Here is a 15,139-nt window from a genome sequence, read left to right as displayed (position 1 = left end):
AATGCTTCTGATCTTTAGGATTTACAGCATGTTCTTTTTTGGCTAAACGTGCAATTCAAAACGTGCCTAATTCCTAAAATCCATATATGTGACACTGCCTGGGTTTCCATGACTACTGCTCTGAAAACCATATTAATTATTCAAGAGGTCCATGCCATTCTCCCTGCGTTCCATAAGGAATGCTGGGAAGCACTGTCTGCCTTTATAGAGCACTACAGATATTTAAAAGGACTGCATCACTGGCTCTAAATACCACAGATATTTCCTTACAGCACTATGACATCTGCATGATAGGTCCCATAAATATTATTTAAACAGTCCAGTGCATCAGTACAAAAAGGGAAAAAAACAAAACAAAACCCCCAAACCAGAAAAACTCTCCTCTTTGCTTTTTTTCTTCTATATTTCAACAATCTTCAAAAAGGTGCTTTAATTCTAGCCTCTGTTTATCATCCTGATATAATCCTATTTTAAACAAAGTCAACTGGCTTGCATGCAGGAGGGATTAGTTGCCTGTGTTTTTCTTGAGGATATAGTTTCGAATTGTGAAACTCACGTTAAATCAAATTTCTCACATCAGCTGTGACTAAGCAGCTGTTTGCCATATCTGTTGATCTCTGTATGTTTTAATAACCATAATCAGGGGCAAGGAACATTCTTTGCAGATAACGTTATCAAAACACAGTGTAACAAAGTAAGGAATGTCAGTGTTGGAGCAGCACATACCACCGCCGACGTCCTGTCACAGCGGAGCGATCAGTGCCAATCACCCCAGAGCAGCTCTGCTGCATTACGGGGCCAATTACTCAAAGGCAGAGAAGAAAGGGAAGTGGGCCAGATCCTCTTCTGGTGGGAGGAAAACAATGGAGTTACCCCAGATTTATACCTGTGTGACTGAAAGCATAATCTGGCCCAGCATCAATCTTGCCGACACGGAGTCGCTTGGGATCTCAGATTGGCATATATGTAATACTCAGGCAGCCCTGATGGAAAAGGCCCATAGGATATAAGAGAAAATGAGAGCTTTTCTGCAGATTTTTTAAGTCAAACCACTGTATAAAATGCCACTGCTGAGATATAGTCTAGATCTCAATTAAATGCTCTCTATTCCTTTCATATTTTAGCTGCAAAAATAATACTTTTTTTTTAATGTCTATAAACTTAGGGAATATTTTTCTGCTCAAGAAAATGTGTTTATTTTTCTTGCCAGAACCGTCAAGTTACAGCTCTGTTACATTCTCCAGTAATATCTACAGAATATCTGAACGTGCTGCTGCCCTTTTACCTAAAGCGGGGATTTAAATGGTAAAGTGAATCTGAATTTCCCCAAAGCAAGGATACAGCCTTCTTTTAGTCCTGTCACCACAGAGAAAAAAGTGAAGTGAACAACAGAGAAAACAGAGCTCCAGATTCAAAGCCTATCGGAGTCACAATACCATGAACACATCTCAGACTGACACTCCCTGAGCATGATCAAATGCACAATAGTAAACAAACCAAAAAGTGCAGAAATATTTCCAAGTCTCGGAATCCTGGGAACACCCATCATGCCTGTGCTTGCCTCTCCCAATGTAGTGTCTCTTTACAGCACTCCTTCCACATCACACTGTACAAGCTGCTCTGCATCCTGATGTGGGTCACGGCGTAGCAGAGGTGCAGAAGCAGGACCCAGGACTGAGATGGCAGTTTTGTCTGATCATCTCCCACATCCTGTATCATCTACTTACCCTCTCTCTCAACATCTTCTTCCATTCCTAATGTTTGCTGGATGAAAATCTCTCCCACCGGGCTCTGTACAGCACCCAGCACAATCCTCATCCTCCCTCAGTTCAGCTGTAGCATCAAGACACGGTTATGATCCAGCTAATATAATATTACATACAATAATCATTTCCAGTTGCCTATTTCCAGGTTTGGGTTTGTTTTTTTTTAATCTTCCTCCCAAACACATTTCACTAACAGGGCACCATCATTACTATTATTATTTACTATTCAGATTGCAGCTCTAGTGCCCACAGTGAGCATTCTTTATTACTCCCAAGTTCTCACTTGCCATACAAAGTGCTCCATCCAAATACAGATAAAAAGTAATTTCCTCAAGAGCAAGGTGTGAACTGAGCATACTTAATTGTGCACTGTTATATCAACTGTATAATGTTGCAATAAAATTCCAAAACAATGTGATTAAAAATTATACCAAATGAGGATACCTAGGTGCCATAGCCAGTCAAAGCGCATTTATCCAATCTAAATTATATGCTAAGCAAATAAAATAAACATGCAATTTGCTAATTAAAGTGCACTCTCATGTATCCTGTAACCACCATAAATTATACAGCAACATTTAATTTTTTGACTGTTTAGCAACGTTTATGACTGCTTTACTAAATTAAACGCAGAATGAAGGGGACAAATTAGTAAGAAAACACTGCTTTTCCCCTCCCATTTCCTTTCAGATTTATTTTTTCCATAGTTTTGCTGTTTTGTTTTTTAATTGCACCTTCCTTCCTACAACAGCATCTTAATTTTACTGTGGGTTTTCTCCATTTTTACTTCCAAAGTGTATGTTCTACCCCATTCAATGACAGCTATTTGCTTGTGCAAGTTCTCTCCAGTACAGAAGTCAGAGCATTTAATTAATTATTACTATTATTTGAATAATCTTTTAATAAAAATTCTATGCTCGAAGTCCCCATATTTGGATAAATGACAAGAATGATGGTTTTATCCCCTCAAATCAGACAAAGATTTTTCAATCTCTTCATTTCACCCCGAACCTACTGCCCAAGTCACAAATGGCAGCTGACTGGGTTCTAGTGGAAGCTGTGAGCCTTCCATCATTTGGAGTCAAACGCTGAAGGCATTCCTGGATTCCACTCGAGGGGAACTGTGAACAGTTGGGGTTTGTTTTCTTTTAAAATATAAGAAAAGTCTCAGACTCTGTTTGCCTGGCAACCAGGTCAGTTGTGCTTCAGTCTTCTCACAAACAATTTTTATCCCAGAATATGGTCAGGTAAAGAGCAGGAGGAGTGGGGGAGTGGAAGCCACTGTTCAATCCCTTACTCTACTCTTTACTACAATGGGATTAGTTATGGGATCTGACTCTTATCCCAGTTTCTCGCTTCTCCATTTACCACATTTCTCCCTCCCTTTGCACTCATACAGAAGGCACAATGCCAGTAATTTGTAGAGTATGGAACCAAAGTGGTTCTTTTTCAAATTCACGCCCAACACCCAAATATTTAAATTCCTCAAAATTTTCCATCTATCTACACTTTAGAGATCATCTATGACTAATGGGCTCATGTAAGTTAAAAAAAAACCACATCAGACCACAGGACAGCCTTTGTAGTTGGCCATTATCTCAAACAACAGAAGACATTGCTCAGCACTGTGAGCACTGGGGCTGCTGTTCTGCACCCAAGTTACCTGCAGGCTCCCCAGCCCCTCTGTCCTGCTGGCACACCAAACCCTGTAACAATGGGGAGTTCCTCACAGCCTATTTGGTCCTTCTGGGTAGCAGTGCTCCTGAGGTAGATTCCGATGCATTCTGCATTCTACAGAAATATGGAAGAGTTTTATGCAGCTTTAAAGATGATTAAGGGCAAAAAAATCTTTCAGCTGAAGCCAAAGATCACTCCGGGAAGACCCAAATGGCTGGGTACACACACGGTACAGAAACTGCTACTAAGACAACCTTCTGACAGAGGTCAAAGGGCTTTGCTGGAAATGCACAGCACTAACGTTCTAATATTGATAAATTCATCCAAAAATTAGAATCTTTGCAGAGCTGTTTTTTTCCATAATATCCTAGAAATATGCTAGGAGAAATTGCTCAGTAGATACTCTGCACAGAGTGGGGCAACTGAGGAACACTTTTTCCAAACCTTTTAGTTGCACTTCAGTATAATATTCTTTCATACATGTCCTCCTTTCACAGCAACTGAGGTGAGTATATCTGTACTTTGTTCATTACAGATGCCTTTTTAATTGGTATCACTTTGCTGGGAGGAGTTACCTCAGTGCTGCCCAATTTGCAGTTTTGCTGCAAGACCTTTTCCCTTAGAAATACTCATAAATTCCTGTCTTCAATGAAAACTGCCTCACTAGAACAAGGAAATAATTTTACTATCTAATCTGCCTCCCAAAACCTTGCCTAAAGACAGCTCCTGGCTCATTGGTAATTTATTTTTTGGAAAATGGTAGGAAAATGCATTTCGTTTTGTCTTTCAGGCCATCCTTTTTGTAATTTTTCCTACTGACTGGCATCTAATAATATTGCTTCTGCAATGAACAGAAAGCATTGGATCCTCTTGAAAACAAAATGGTGCAATTTAGGAAAAAGAAAAAAAAGGCAATTTCTTCTTCTTACTCGTGTACAGAGATATGCTAGCTAGAAAATATCCTTTATGCCTTGCCCATGGGGGGTATGACACCACCTCTCAAATCTCTGCTTATGCCATGTGATGCAAAATAATTTTAAATACTAGACAGAAACAGTCCCTGCAACCCTGCAGGTTTAAGGATGAATCATATTTTCTGCTCTCGGATTTATGTCTCCATCTGCTTTGATTTTTGGGATTGGAACTAGATCTTGGACAAAGAAAGTTGACGCTAACAGCTTGTGAAGCCAGTGCCCATCAGAGGGGTGTACTAGTTTTAAACTGAACAGTCTGTGTCAGTAGGTATTGTGAGGCTGAACACTCCAGTGCAGGGACACCATGTGTTAATTGAGGGGAACCAGCACATGTGTAATTTAGGGGTTATAAAATGGATTTACTTAGCATAAGTGAGATTCTAGACTCAGTAGTATTTGGCCCAGCTGTTTATCAAACTTACCACATTTACATATGACCTTCTTCAATCCCTCCCCCCCACCTGCCCAGCTGAGAAAAATCAATAGTGCTTTGTTGTAGGGTTATGAGAAATTCCAGAAGTGCAAGATAAGCTACTCTCTCAGTTCAACCCTAATAGCCAATGGAGCTCAAGGGAACTCACAATTACCAGGGCTATGGCTCACTATTTCTGTGTTATTATGACTTAAGAATATTTTAATGCTGGAAAAAAAGAGTTGTCATACTTTCCAAATTTCTTTCTGCAAGATACTTACATATCATGTCCTGGGAAGCATTCCTATGAGGCCTGAACTTTTGGACAAATGGAATCGGAAAGTCTCCACCTTCTCCCTCCCAATATGTAACAGTGAAGTTATTTTTAAAGTAAAAACAGTGGTAGAAAACGTTTTTAATGAATTCCCAAATTATTTAGAAGAGCTCATTTTATACAAAAAAAAAAAAAGGTAACGGAGCTACAATACAATTCAAGCACCTTGTTTGTAGAGTGGGATTCGTCTCTGTTTTCCCATTGTGAAGCCAAAGTAACACCACAGGACTGAATTGTATTAAGACCAGATTTCTCAAAAATAAAGGAGACCACAGCCCTGCCTGTTGACCTCTGCGGGATTTTTGCCTAAGTGATTATTGCAAGATAAAGCCTTCTGACATAAAGAGGAATGAAACTGAATTTTAAAAGAAAAAAATGTGTAACAGAAAATGCAAGGCAATTATCTGATTACTAATAGGAAGAGGTACGGAGCCACTATGTATAATGTTCAAGGGATTATCCAGCTTTGAACAATGCTTGCTTAACAGCTGCTACCAAACTGTGGTTTGTGTACTTGGCAGAGAGTTTCATTAATGATAATCTACAGTGTTTACAGCCCATAGGCCTCTAAATATGTTAAGAACCTTTTTTATTTGTATTTTATAATCCTTTTTCCCTTATGTTTTATGTTTTTCTTGATATTTTTGAGATCTGAGGGGGTTTATGTTTCAAAATGATTCATTCTGCTCTGACAACTGCAGAGCAAGATTGCAGTAAATGTTCCCTTGTTATCAAGACTATGTATTTATAAACAGAAAGGAAAACCATCTAAATTCATACCAGGGTTTGGATCACCACCAGCTAATACATTCAGACGTCAATATACAGTGCTCCATTGTTTACATGCGAAAGTAAATGTCAAACAGAGGTGTCTTCACCAGTTACTGGATATTCCTCAGTCACTCCTTGGATCTGTCAGGTTGCAGCAAATTGAAACTGCCTTATTTTTGACACTGCATTTGACCTGAACTTCATTTAGAGGAATCCTGCAATTATTTTAACGGTACGGTATTGATTAAGACCTAGATTTGCTTTAAAATTGGGTTTTCAGACATTTCCCTGATCTGTTCTCTATGGCAACACTTAGGTAATATCAGGAAAACAGAACATAATTAAGAATATAATTCTGTTGTGGAGGGGATTATGTATTGTGCAGTGCACACTAGGAAGATCATCATGATTCAAAAACCAAGTCACTGAGTCCCGGCTGCAATTGTTTGGGCACACGGTATTTCAGTGGCTACGATTCTGTCAGGATAAAACCAAAGGAGATCATTCCTTCAAAGCAATTAGCACAGTTAATTTTGACACAGGACAGAACACTTCTCCCTCAGTATTTCTCCCCCTCTTTTGTCCTCCCCCCCGTTTTTATCATGGGATTCGTGCCCATTCCCGTTGAGGATCCCTCCTGTCAGGCTGTGCTCCCCGGGGGCCGTGGCACTGCAAAGAGCCCCCTGCACCCACAGCAGTGCCAGCCAGGGACTCCCAGGGATGTGTTATCCCTGTTCCAGCTGGTGTCACAGGGCCACGAACACCACATCAAAACCCACTGGAGGTTTGGTTTTTTCACAGTGGCCCTCCAGTGCACTGAGCTGCTGAGCCAGCCTCACTAAAATGTACACTTGAAAGAAATCCTCTCCCCTCCTGATCACTATTGGTTTCTATAGAAACAAGAAGGAACCTCTGTTCTTCTCTAAATTTTTCCCCTAATGCTTTTTGCAGACTGTATGAAACCAATTTTTTTTCAAGTTTTTTTTTTTTTTACTTTTTAGACTCCACAGCCCTCCATTTCTAACCTCATTCATCCAATTAAAGAACAATAGATTAGATAAAAAATGGGCATGGGGTTTAAATTTTAAGCAACTCAATCCTATGCATTAACTATCTGTGGTCAATTCATCTCTCCTGGGTCATTTTATGACTCAAGCATTTCAAAGTAAATAGCTTAAAACAACGGTACATCACAAGAGTTAAAAGGGGTCAAGAGGATATTTACTTAACCACTAGTTGACTTTTTAACTTAGAAATATTTCAGCAGTTACTGTATTTAAATGAAATCCATCTCCCCAGCATCCCCATAAATTACTCTAAAACTCCAGGGTTCTCATCCATGTTGTGAGTCACCACCCCAATGCCTGCAAGTTCTTATTTAGAAAACTGTGATGTTTGCTTGTTTTGTGCCCTTCTCCAGAGACTGCATTTGCACAGGAATTGCTAAGGATTGTAAATATTGTATCTGCCTTGTTGTACTCAGTACGCAAATATACTTGCAGTCAGTCATATAAAAAAAGAAAACTAAGGGCTGTTGAGCCATGAAAAATTTCTAACAGAGGTTTGACTTTAAAAAATTAGAGAAAAAAATCTTTACAACAAAAAGACTAATAGACTACACTAGCCAGAAGGGAAAGCAGTAATACAAAGATGTTATTTGGGACCTACTGTTCTCTCCTATCACAGAAAAAGGAAGCAATAACCATTATTCACACCATCACGATGCAATTTAATGCTGTTTTATAAAAACAACAATGAGCACTCATTTTCAGTGCACACAAATAACTTTCTTTTATAGTCAATTCATATTTACTCACACGTTTACTTGGGAAGTTTAATATTCATGCACATACAAATCACTTACTGTAGGTAGAGAGTTGAACTAAACAGAATAGAGGTTGATTATATTAGACGATTGCAGATGGGACCAAATTGATTCCTCATGTCGTACTAACACGGTAAAGTGACACACAGGACAGCTTCTGTCCACAGATCTGAAGGAAGAATTCAGTACAAATACTGGTTTTGCTAAAGTTACTGCCACACCAGCACTGCCAGATTATCAGCAGAGATAAGAACGGGACAATCATGGAGCTGCAGTCTGTGAAGTGGTGTTTGTTTTATAATCCTATGTTAGCCTTTTTTTGCTTTAAACGAATTAAAATCCTTCTGCAGGTGCTGGGGATATTATGAGAGTTGTAAACTGAACAAAGTGCTGTGTCAGATTCCTCCCTACTTAAACTCTAAGTCAGCACACAATTCTTCTACCACTATATATAATGTTATGACTTTCAGCATCAGCTTTGAGGATCTAGCACGACAAGGTGCAGGACTGAAGTCACCTTAAAGCCCTTTGTGGGTCTCGTTAAGGCTCGCTACTCAAAAAGATATTTTTTCCCAAGGAAAAGGGAAAAGCAAAAAAAAGTTCTTATTGTTTCTTTCAGTAAATAAATTGCCTCATGTTTTTTTTAATTTTTTTCTTAGATTCAACATAGTAGTTACAAATGCAAAACTCCTAATTCAACATCAAGAATATTAATAAAAAAACATGCCAATGTTATATTTTTTGCAAAGCAGCCTATCACAGAAACAGCTGTTCATTATTAATTATTTTACATTGCCAGAGAGAACTTGTCCCATAACTAACATGTTTGCAATTTCTTAGAAAAACGCTTATGGAGTGTTTGCTCCATGGGTACTAATCACACCAGAAGTCATCAATTTGATCAATTTGCAGAGATCTTGTTCTATTTCACCACAGAAAAATATTCTGTGTCTACAAAGAACCATTTTCAGCATCAAGCTTCATTCCCCTTTTCATTTATGACCAGCTCCCCCCCAAAAAAAGAGAAAAAAAAGCGCCAAAAATCAAATAAAAAACCCAACAGTCCCAGCACAGACTGGCACTCCCCAGAGGTTATCATGAGAAAAGATGTATAGGACAGGATTTCTTATTCCAGCGCTCAGCAGTCCATCAACGATACACTGATATTAACAAGGATGGAAATATCAAATGCCTGGTGATCTGCCAAAAAATTGTATGGTACCTACTATCCATCTTCTCTCTGTCTCTCCAGACTGCAAGAGCTCTGTAGAGCTTCGTGCACAGAAATCTATTCTAAAGGATATATTGTGTAAAGGGGGAACCTGAAAATCTCATGTCAAGAAGCAGGAGAAACATGTGCACCACAGCTAACTATTACTGTCACACCTAGAAAGAATTTAATATATGCTAAACTCAAAGTGAACAGATGTATGGTATAGAAGAGTGCGAGACTTATGTTATTAACTAATTGCTAGTTCAGAAAAGCTCTGTGAAAGTACAAAATCTCTCTGCCAACATTAGACTGCACTCAGACCTACTCGTCCCTAATATGGCAGTGGGGGAAGAAAAGACACCTTATTGAAATTATAAAACTTCTAGAAGGGGGAAAAAAACTCGTCTACTTCAAAAAATCTGAAACTTCAGAAGCAGATACACTGATACACTTCATTTTGGTAACAGCAGAACATGTCTTCACTGTTTACCTTACTCCTGGTTTACCCTACACACACCTCCAGGTTCCACTTGTGTGTGCCCACCTCCAGCTGTCCTGACACAGTTAACAGAACCCTCTGCCTGTTTGCTGTGGCTGCTATTACAAGATTATGTAGCAAAACAAGAATATCCAGTTGTTGGTCATTGATTTATCTATAAAACAGTAACTGTAAAAATGATAGAAGAGGTTCTGCACTAGACAGTCTTGTGAAACAGTTTATTACTTAAGCATTAATGACCCGTTTAGAGGTCTTTACTGGTCAGGTAATGACCAGCTAAAGGAGTTAAGGGCCCGAGGCAAAGCACTCTAATAAAACCCTGCATAGAGCATGTGTTTGGTTCCTCCAAATTCTATTAGGAAAGAGAAGTGTAAAGGGTAATGAAAGACATGTCCAAGAGGCACTCGTATCAGCCCTCTCATTTTATATTTGGCATAACACACATGGCCTTACTCCAGCGGCACAAATCATTCCTTGTTTATACTACCACCTATCACGGAGAAGAGCAGTAACTGCAGCTGAAAATGGCCAGCCATGATGTTAAGGACCCTGTTGCTTTGGGCAAATAAACCTTCCTCCAGCTGACAGAGCACATCCTATTATGTGAACACCCACTATCCTTTGCACCTACAGAGAACACATGCTCAAAAGGACAAGAAGGGAGTCCTTACATGCTGCCAGGCATCTAAGCCAGTCCTGCCAGTCCTAAATCCTACTCTAGTAGTATTAAGGGTGGAGGAACTAAATGCTTTCTGTATTCCTGTGCAATTCTACCTGACTACAAATGTCCACTTGCTTTTTACTGTTTGCATTATGAGAAAAGGCATATTAAAATGGGAGTTTAATATTGATAACTCCACTCCAAGACTGAGACAGAACAGCTGTATATATATACTTGCCAGTAAATCAGAAAGCCAAGGGCTGGAACACTACCCAGGGCCTCACTCTTGGCTTCAGAGGCAGGTAAAACACTCAGGCCCACATAACCGCATCTTGCTGCTACAACCCCACAGCAGCATTGATTTTGGTCCTGATTTACAGCATCATTTGTTCTTGATAAGAGCCACTTGCCAGCACTACTCAGAAAAAAATAAAATACAATCTAAGAGTGGAAATTAGAAACAAGAGAGGATAAGAGGCCAAGAACTGCTGGAAAATTGTGCGAAGGTTCCTGTATTTGCAGGATGAGATGTTCTAGGTATAGGTAAGTTTATTGTCTCAGCATTTATTGCTGTCTTATCAACAGTGAAATGAAGATAAAACATATTCTGATGACTTAGTCAAAAAGTTACTTAATTTCACTGTCGCTTTTATGCCTATAGTATATTTCCAATGTTTATTTTAAAAACCACTCTGTAGTGTTTACCTGACTAATTATAATAGCTTCTTTAGAGTATTTCCATTTTTTTGTGTGTAAACATCCTTTTAAGTCATGCTCAAGGCTTTTTACAAACCTTAACAATCCTTCAGAGCCACTGCAGCTAATCATATTACATTAATCCAAGTTTAAGTTTAACTCATCTACTGAGTAGAAAAATGGTGGCTTAATACTTACACCTTCCAACTTGCAAGGTTAAATATCTCACTGCTTTATTTCAGACCATCTGAACTGATCACAAAACGGTCTAGGCATTTACTGAAATTAAATCTTCCATCAGAATTGGGCAGAGCAGAAAACATACACAATATTACATAGATATGATTATTTCTACAGAAACACACTTGGAAGAGTTAAGGATACGAAAACAAAATTCAGGCCCTAACCAAAAGTTGATGCAGTGCATGCAGCACAAAGACTGAATTCAAACCAGAGGATTTGTTCATTTTTTTAGAGCCCAATTATAAACTTTTGCAACACAGGGTTAACAGCAGAAGTGCTGACACAACACTAAGTACATAGTGGCGCCTGCAAGCAGCGCTATAATTAATCTAAGTGTACTGTCATTACACTAAACACTGCTTCTCTTCTGCAGCATCATTCCAAATCATGAGGCTCTTGCTCTGTTTCTCAGATAACATGCAGTTTATTTCCAGTCATGTACGTTTCCAGTCATGGCATGATTTGCTAAAGGAACGTTAGGTCTTGAAGCAATACCTTAATCAAATCAGAATCTTCTCCTGTAAAACAAATCTTTGGCTTTTGGAGAATTAGCAACATCTAATGCCTTAGGATAGAGATGTGAAACTGTGAGCTGAAAAATGCACTGCTGGAGACCATACTCAGCCTTCTTGCTTCTAGCCATTTACAAGTACATCTATCTAGCCTCCTACCTACACACCTCCACTTTATATGGTCATAAACCACCAATACAGTGTCTAAATTATACCCTGAAAACTCCAGGTTTGAAATGGCTTGTATGAAAATTCACCTCATGTGGTTTATTCATTTCTGCAGGAATACAAGGCTCTGATTCCTCTTGGATGGAACTCATTTAAACAAAGCCCAACCGCAAACACCCATGAAAATTAAGGCATTATTGGTATTTATGGAGAGATACATGTAAACTCAGGGAATTTTCTGTAAAAGATTTAAATAGAGGAAAGAAGTGGAACCTTGCATATAAAACACTAGCTGCATTCACAAAGTTAGTAAGTACTTTATGAACTAATACTTTGAAAAACACATTACAAGGGAAGAAAAAAATTCATCATGTTTAGAAACCCATGTATTCACACACATTTCTGATCTTTTCCCTACTGCATCCCACATCCACTGAAGTCATACTGTCCTAATGAACTAAGAAAATACAGGAACAGAAGAAATTTAAGTATTTTACAATATCTATCTAGTATATAGATAGTGGGTTTTTACAATATCTATCTATTTACAATATCAAGCTAGTAGCTTATAATTGATAGATATTTATTCAGAATATATGCACTTTACTTCAACAAAAGCTATATTTGAAACAATTGTCTATTTCAGGAACTTGGAGCAAGCTATTATTATGTTTATGAAATTAAAATACATATACCAGAATTACTTATTCTTCACTTTTCATATGCACGTCGTTGATTAAAGATCAATCAGAATGCTACAGTAGGATTTCTATAGTAGTGACTTTAACATGGAATCAGTATGCTAAATTCATGTAAATCACTTTGGAAAAATCTCAGACACTTCAGTGTAGTGCTGGGTAAATTTATATATGGCAACTGAAAAAATACACAGTAAAAGTCAATGGCAAGATTAGAAGCTGTGTCCACTGGGCCAGCACAGACCACTGAGTTGTTCAGCATCTTTGCCCTCTGCAAACAGCAGAGTTGCAAGAGTGAGAATTGGATAAAACTTCTCCAGAAGCATGTGTTTAAAAGACACAGCATCGAGCAGATGCAGCTCACTTGTTCATATGAAGGCTACTGTGCTGCAAAATCAGGTTATATTTTCCCCCCAAATAAAAATGTATTTCATCTACTAAACAAAAGACCACAGCACACATACATACTCAGAGAAGCCACAAAACACGCCTGATGACTACTCTACATTTCAAGAGTGAATAATGATTACAGGCATATGGTCCTAACAGTGTGTCAAAACCTAGACCAAAGTAATATTAACAAAGTAATCATACTTATTCTTTTATATCTAAAGATGGCAGTCCAGAAACAGTTTAATTTTGCTCCCCTCCTTGTGTTGGCAGTGGCATTCATGCAACTGCACAGGCAGATAGACCAGGAAATTAATCTGGCTGCAAAGTAATTTCCCTCCCTCCCATTCCCACCCCCACGAAAAAAAAAAAAAGAAAAAAAAAGAAAAAAAAAAAAAAATAGAATGAGCAGGACCAGTCAGTTGATTCATAACATGACATCCTAAGGCTAGTAGCAGCCCAAAGCAGACAGAACAAATGCATGGTGCATGGCTGGGGTAAGACTGGAAGGCAGGATGGCATTCATCATATATGTGTGAGATGTAAAGTTAATGAACAACATACCTAAAATTGACAGTGTCCAGGCTATGATGTTTTACAGATGCTCACACAAATTTCCAAGGTTCTTTATTCCCTTCGTCTTTTCAAGCTTTCCAACTCTCATTTTTGGAAATCCAAACTACCTCTAGCTCAGACAACCACATATAAAACTTACCACTGTAACAACTAACAACACAACCATGTCCTCTGTGCCAGGCAGCAGGAGCACATCGGGCCATTACTATAGAACTGGAATGGCCAAACTATGCCAGCTCTGTTACAGCCTGTAGGCACACCTGTAGTTAGGAAAATTAAACTTAACACTCACAGCACACACTCACTGAGCCCACCAATTTGCTTAGTGGAATAATTCTCTCAAGTACAGAGACCGCCAGAAAGCTGCTGAGAAAGAACATCCTAGGCCAATGTCCTAAAATGTTCAGAAGAGAAGTGGCCAAGGGTGTACTGTCCCCTGTTGACTGAAGAAAAACCTCAGCATCAAGAGACAAGGCAGTTAAATTGTGTGGCAGGTGATATTCCATCACCTAGGCACACCTGGTTAACCCTCCACACCACCAGGTCACAAGGACGCCTCAGAGGACCGAGGAGCGCAGCGGGTTTTGGGAGGCAGAGACAGGTCCTCAGCTACTGCCTCCACATCTACCTAATCCACCTTCACATTCTTAACATTCTGTCCTCAGCAGCACAAAAGATCTGCTAAAACCAAAAGCAGCAAATGACATTGGGAAGCAATTAGTGCTTTGGAGGCAAAGCAGCCCACCATGGCGTGCAAGCCACAGTCACCCAGGTCCTGCTGAACCTCACAGGCAAGGCGTACGCTCCCACATTACAACAGCAGCCAAGACTAGAAGTAGGGATCCTAGTTATTTTGTGTCATTACTACCAGCTAGAAAAAAAAAACACATAAACACTTCAGATCAAAGACCCAACCACCCTCCTCAGGTGAATCCCAGGCCACAAAGCTACAGGATCAGACTTACTTCTGGTGCTGCGACTGCTGCATTTTCGGCTGTGTTGTAGCTCATCTTCAGGCAGGTGCATAGAGGCTGGTTTCTCCAGGATAACCTCTCCCTGGCAAGGGCAGCAGACTCTGCCCCCTCAGGCTGCTGGGAGCCCCAAAGTCATGCTTTCTCTGTCACCAGGTTATTACAGAAAAGCCACAAAATGCTATGAAAGCAGAAGTGTCTTTGGAGGGTTTTGCTACTTTCAAGGAGACAAGATGGGCTCAGATATCTCGCATCAGAAGAGGGCTGTAGGCACCAGATCATTAGTGGGCAGATACAACCCTGAGTCAGAGCCGTATGCCAGCCCTAAAAGGCAGGAGCTCAGACATCACCGTGGATCCTGCATTTGCTAGTGGCTAAATCTAGTGATTAGTCAGCACTGAGAGCTGCTGAATCACTCTTCAAAGGCACCTATCTCCCTGCTGACATCAGCGAGGCAGCCACACACTCCACTGAAATAGTCTGGGCTGCTCAGCTACAGTCAGTACCCTTTTACTAAGCTTGCACAAGGCCTGAACTATGGTACATAAGTTCTTATCCCTGACCTGCCACAATATAATAATAATAATAATAATATTGGCACGCATAACAAAAAGATGCCTGTGATCTTGCATTAAGTTTTTCATGTCATTTTTCTGATAACATAATTTGAGATGTAATGCAATATTTACAGTCAGTCTTAAAAATCACTAATATACTTAAAAATCTTTTAAAGTTCTTTTCAATTCAGATTCT

The 15,139-nt window shown here is 39.4% G+C and overlaps 1 protein-coding gene across 1 annotated transcript in view; it reads right to left on the bottom strand.

Annotated features, from left to right (window-relative positions):
• The window catches only part of AFF2 (ALF transcription elongation factor 2), a 302,951-nt gene extending 288,230 nt beyond the window's left edge, over window positions 1-14,721 (bottom strand). Inside the window, exon 1 of the mRNA XM_064669750.1 lies at window positions 14,381-14,721. Within this exon, the coding sequence (XP_064525820.1) occupies window positions 14,381-14,403 (23 nt within the window). The 5' untranslated portion in view covers window positions 14,404-14,721. The remainder of the gene's footprint in view (window positions 1-14,380) is intronic.
• Between the last annotated feature and the right edge of the window lie 418 nt (window positions 14,722-15,139).

The sequence above is a fragment of the Pseudopipra pipra genome, chromosome 13, assembly GCF_036250125.1.
Source record: "Pseudopipra pipra isolate bDixPip1 chromosome 13, bDixPip1.hap1, whole genome shotgun sequence".
Taxonomy (NCBI): Eukaryota; Metazoa; Chordata; class Aves; order Passeriformes; family Pipridae; genus Pseudopipra; species Pseudopipra pipra.
Note: the sequence above shows the minus strand (reverse complement) of the source record. Positions and strands in the feature narration are given on the sequence as shown.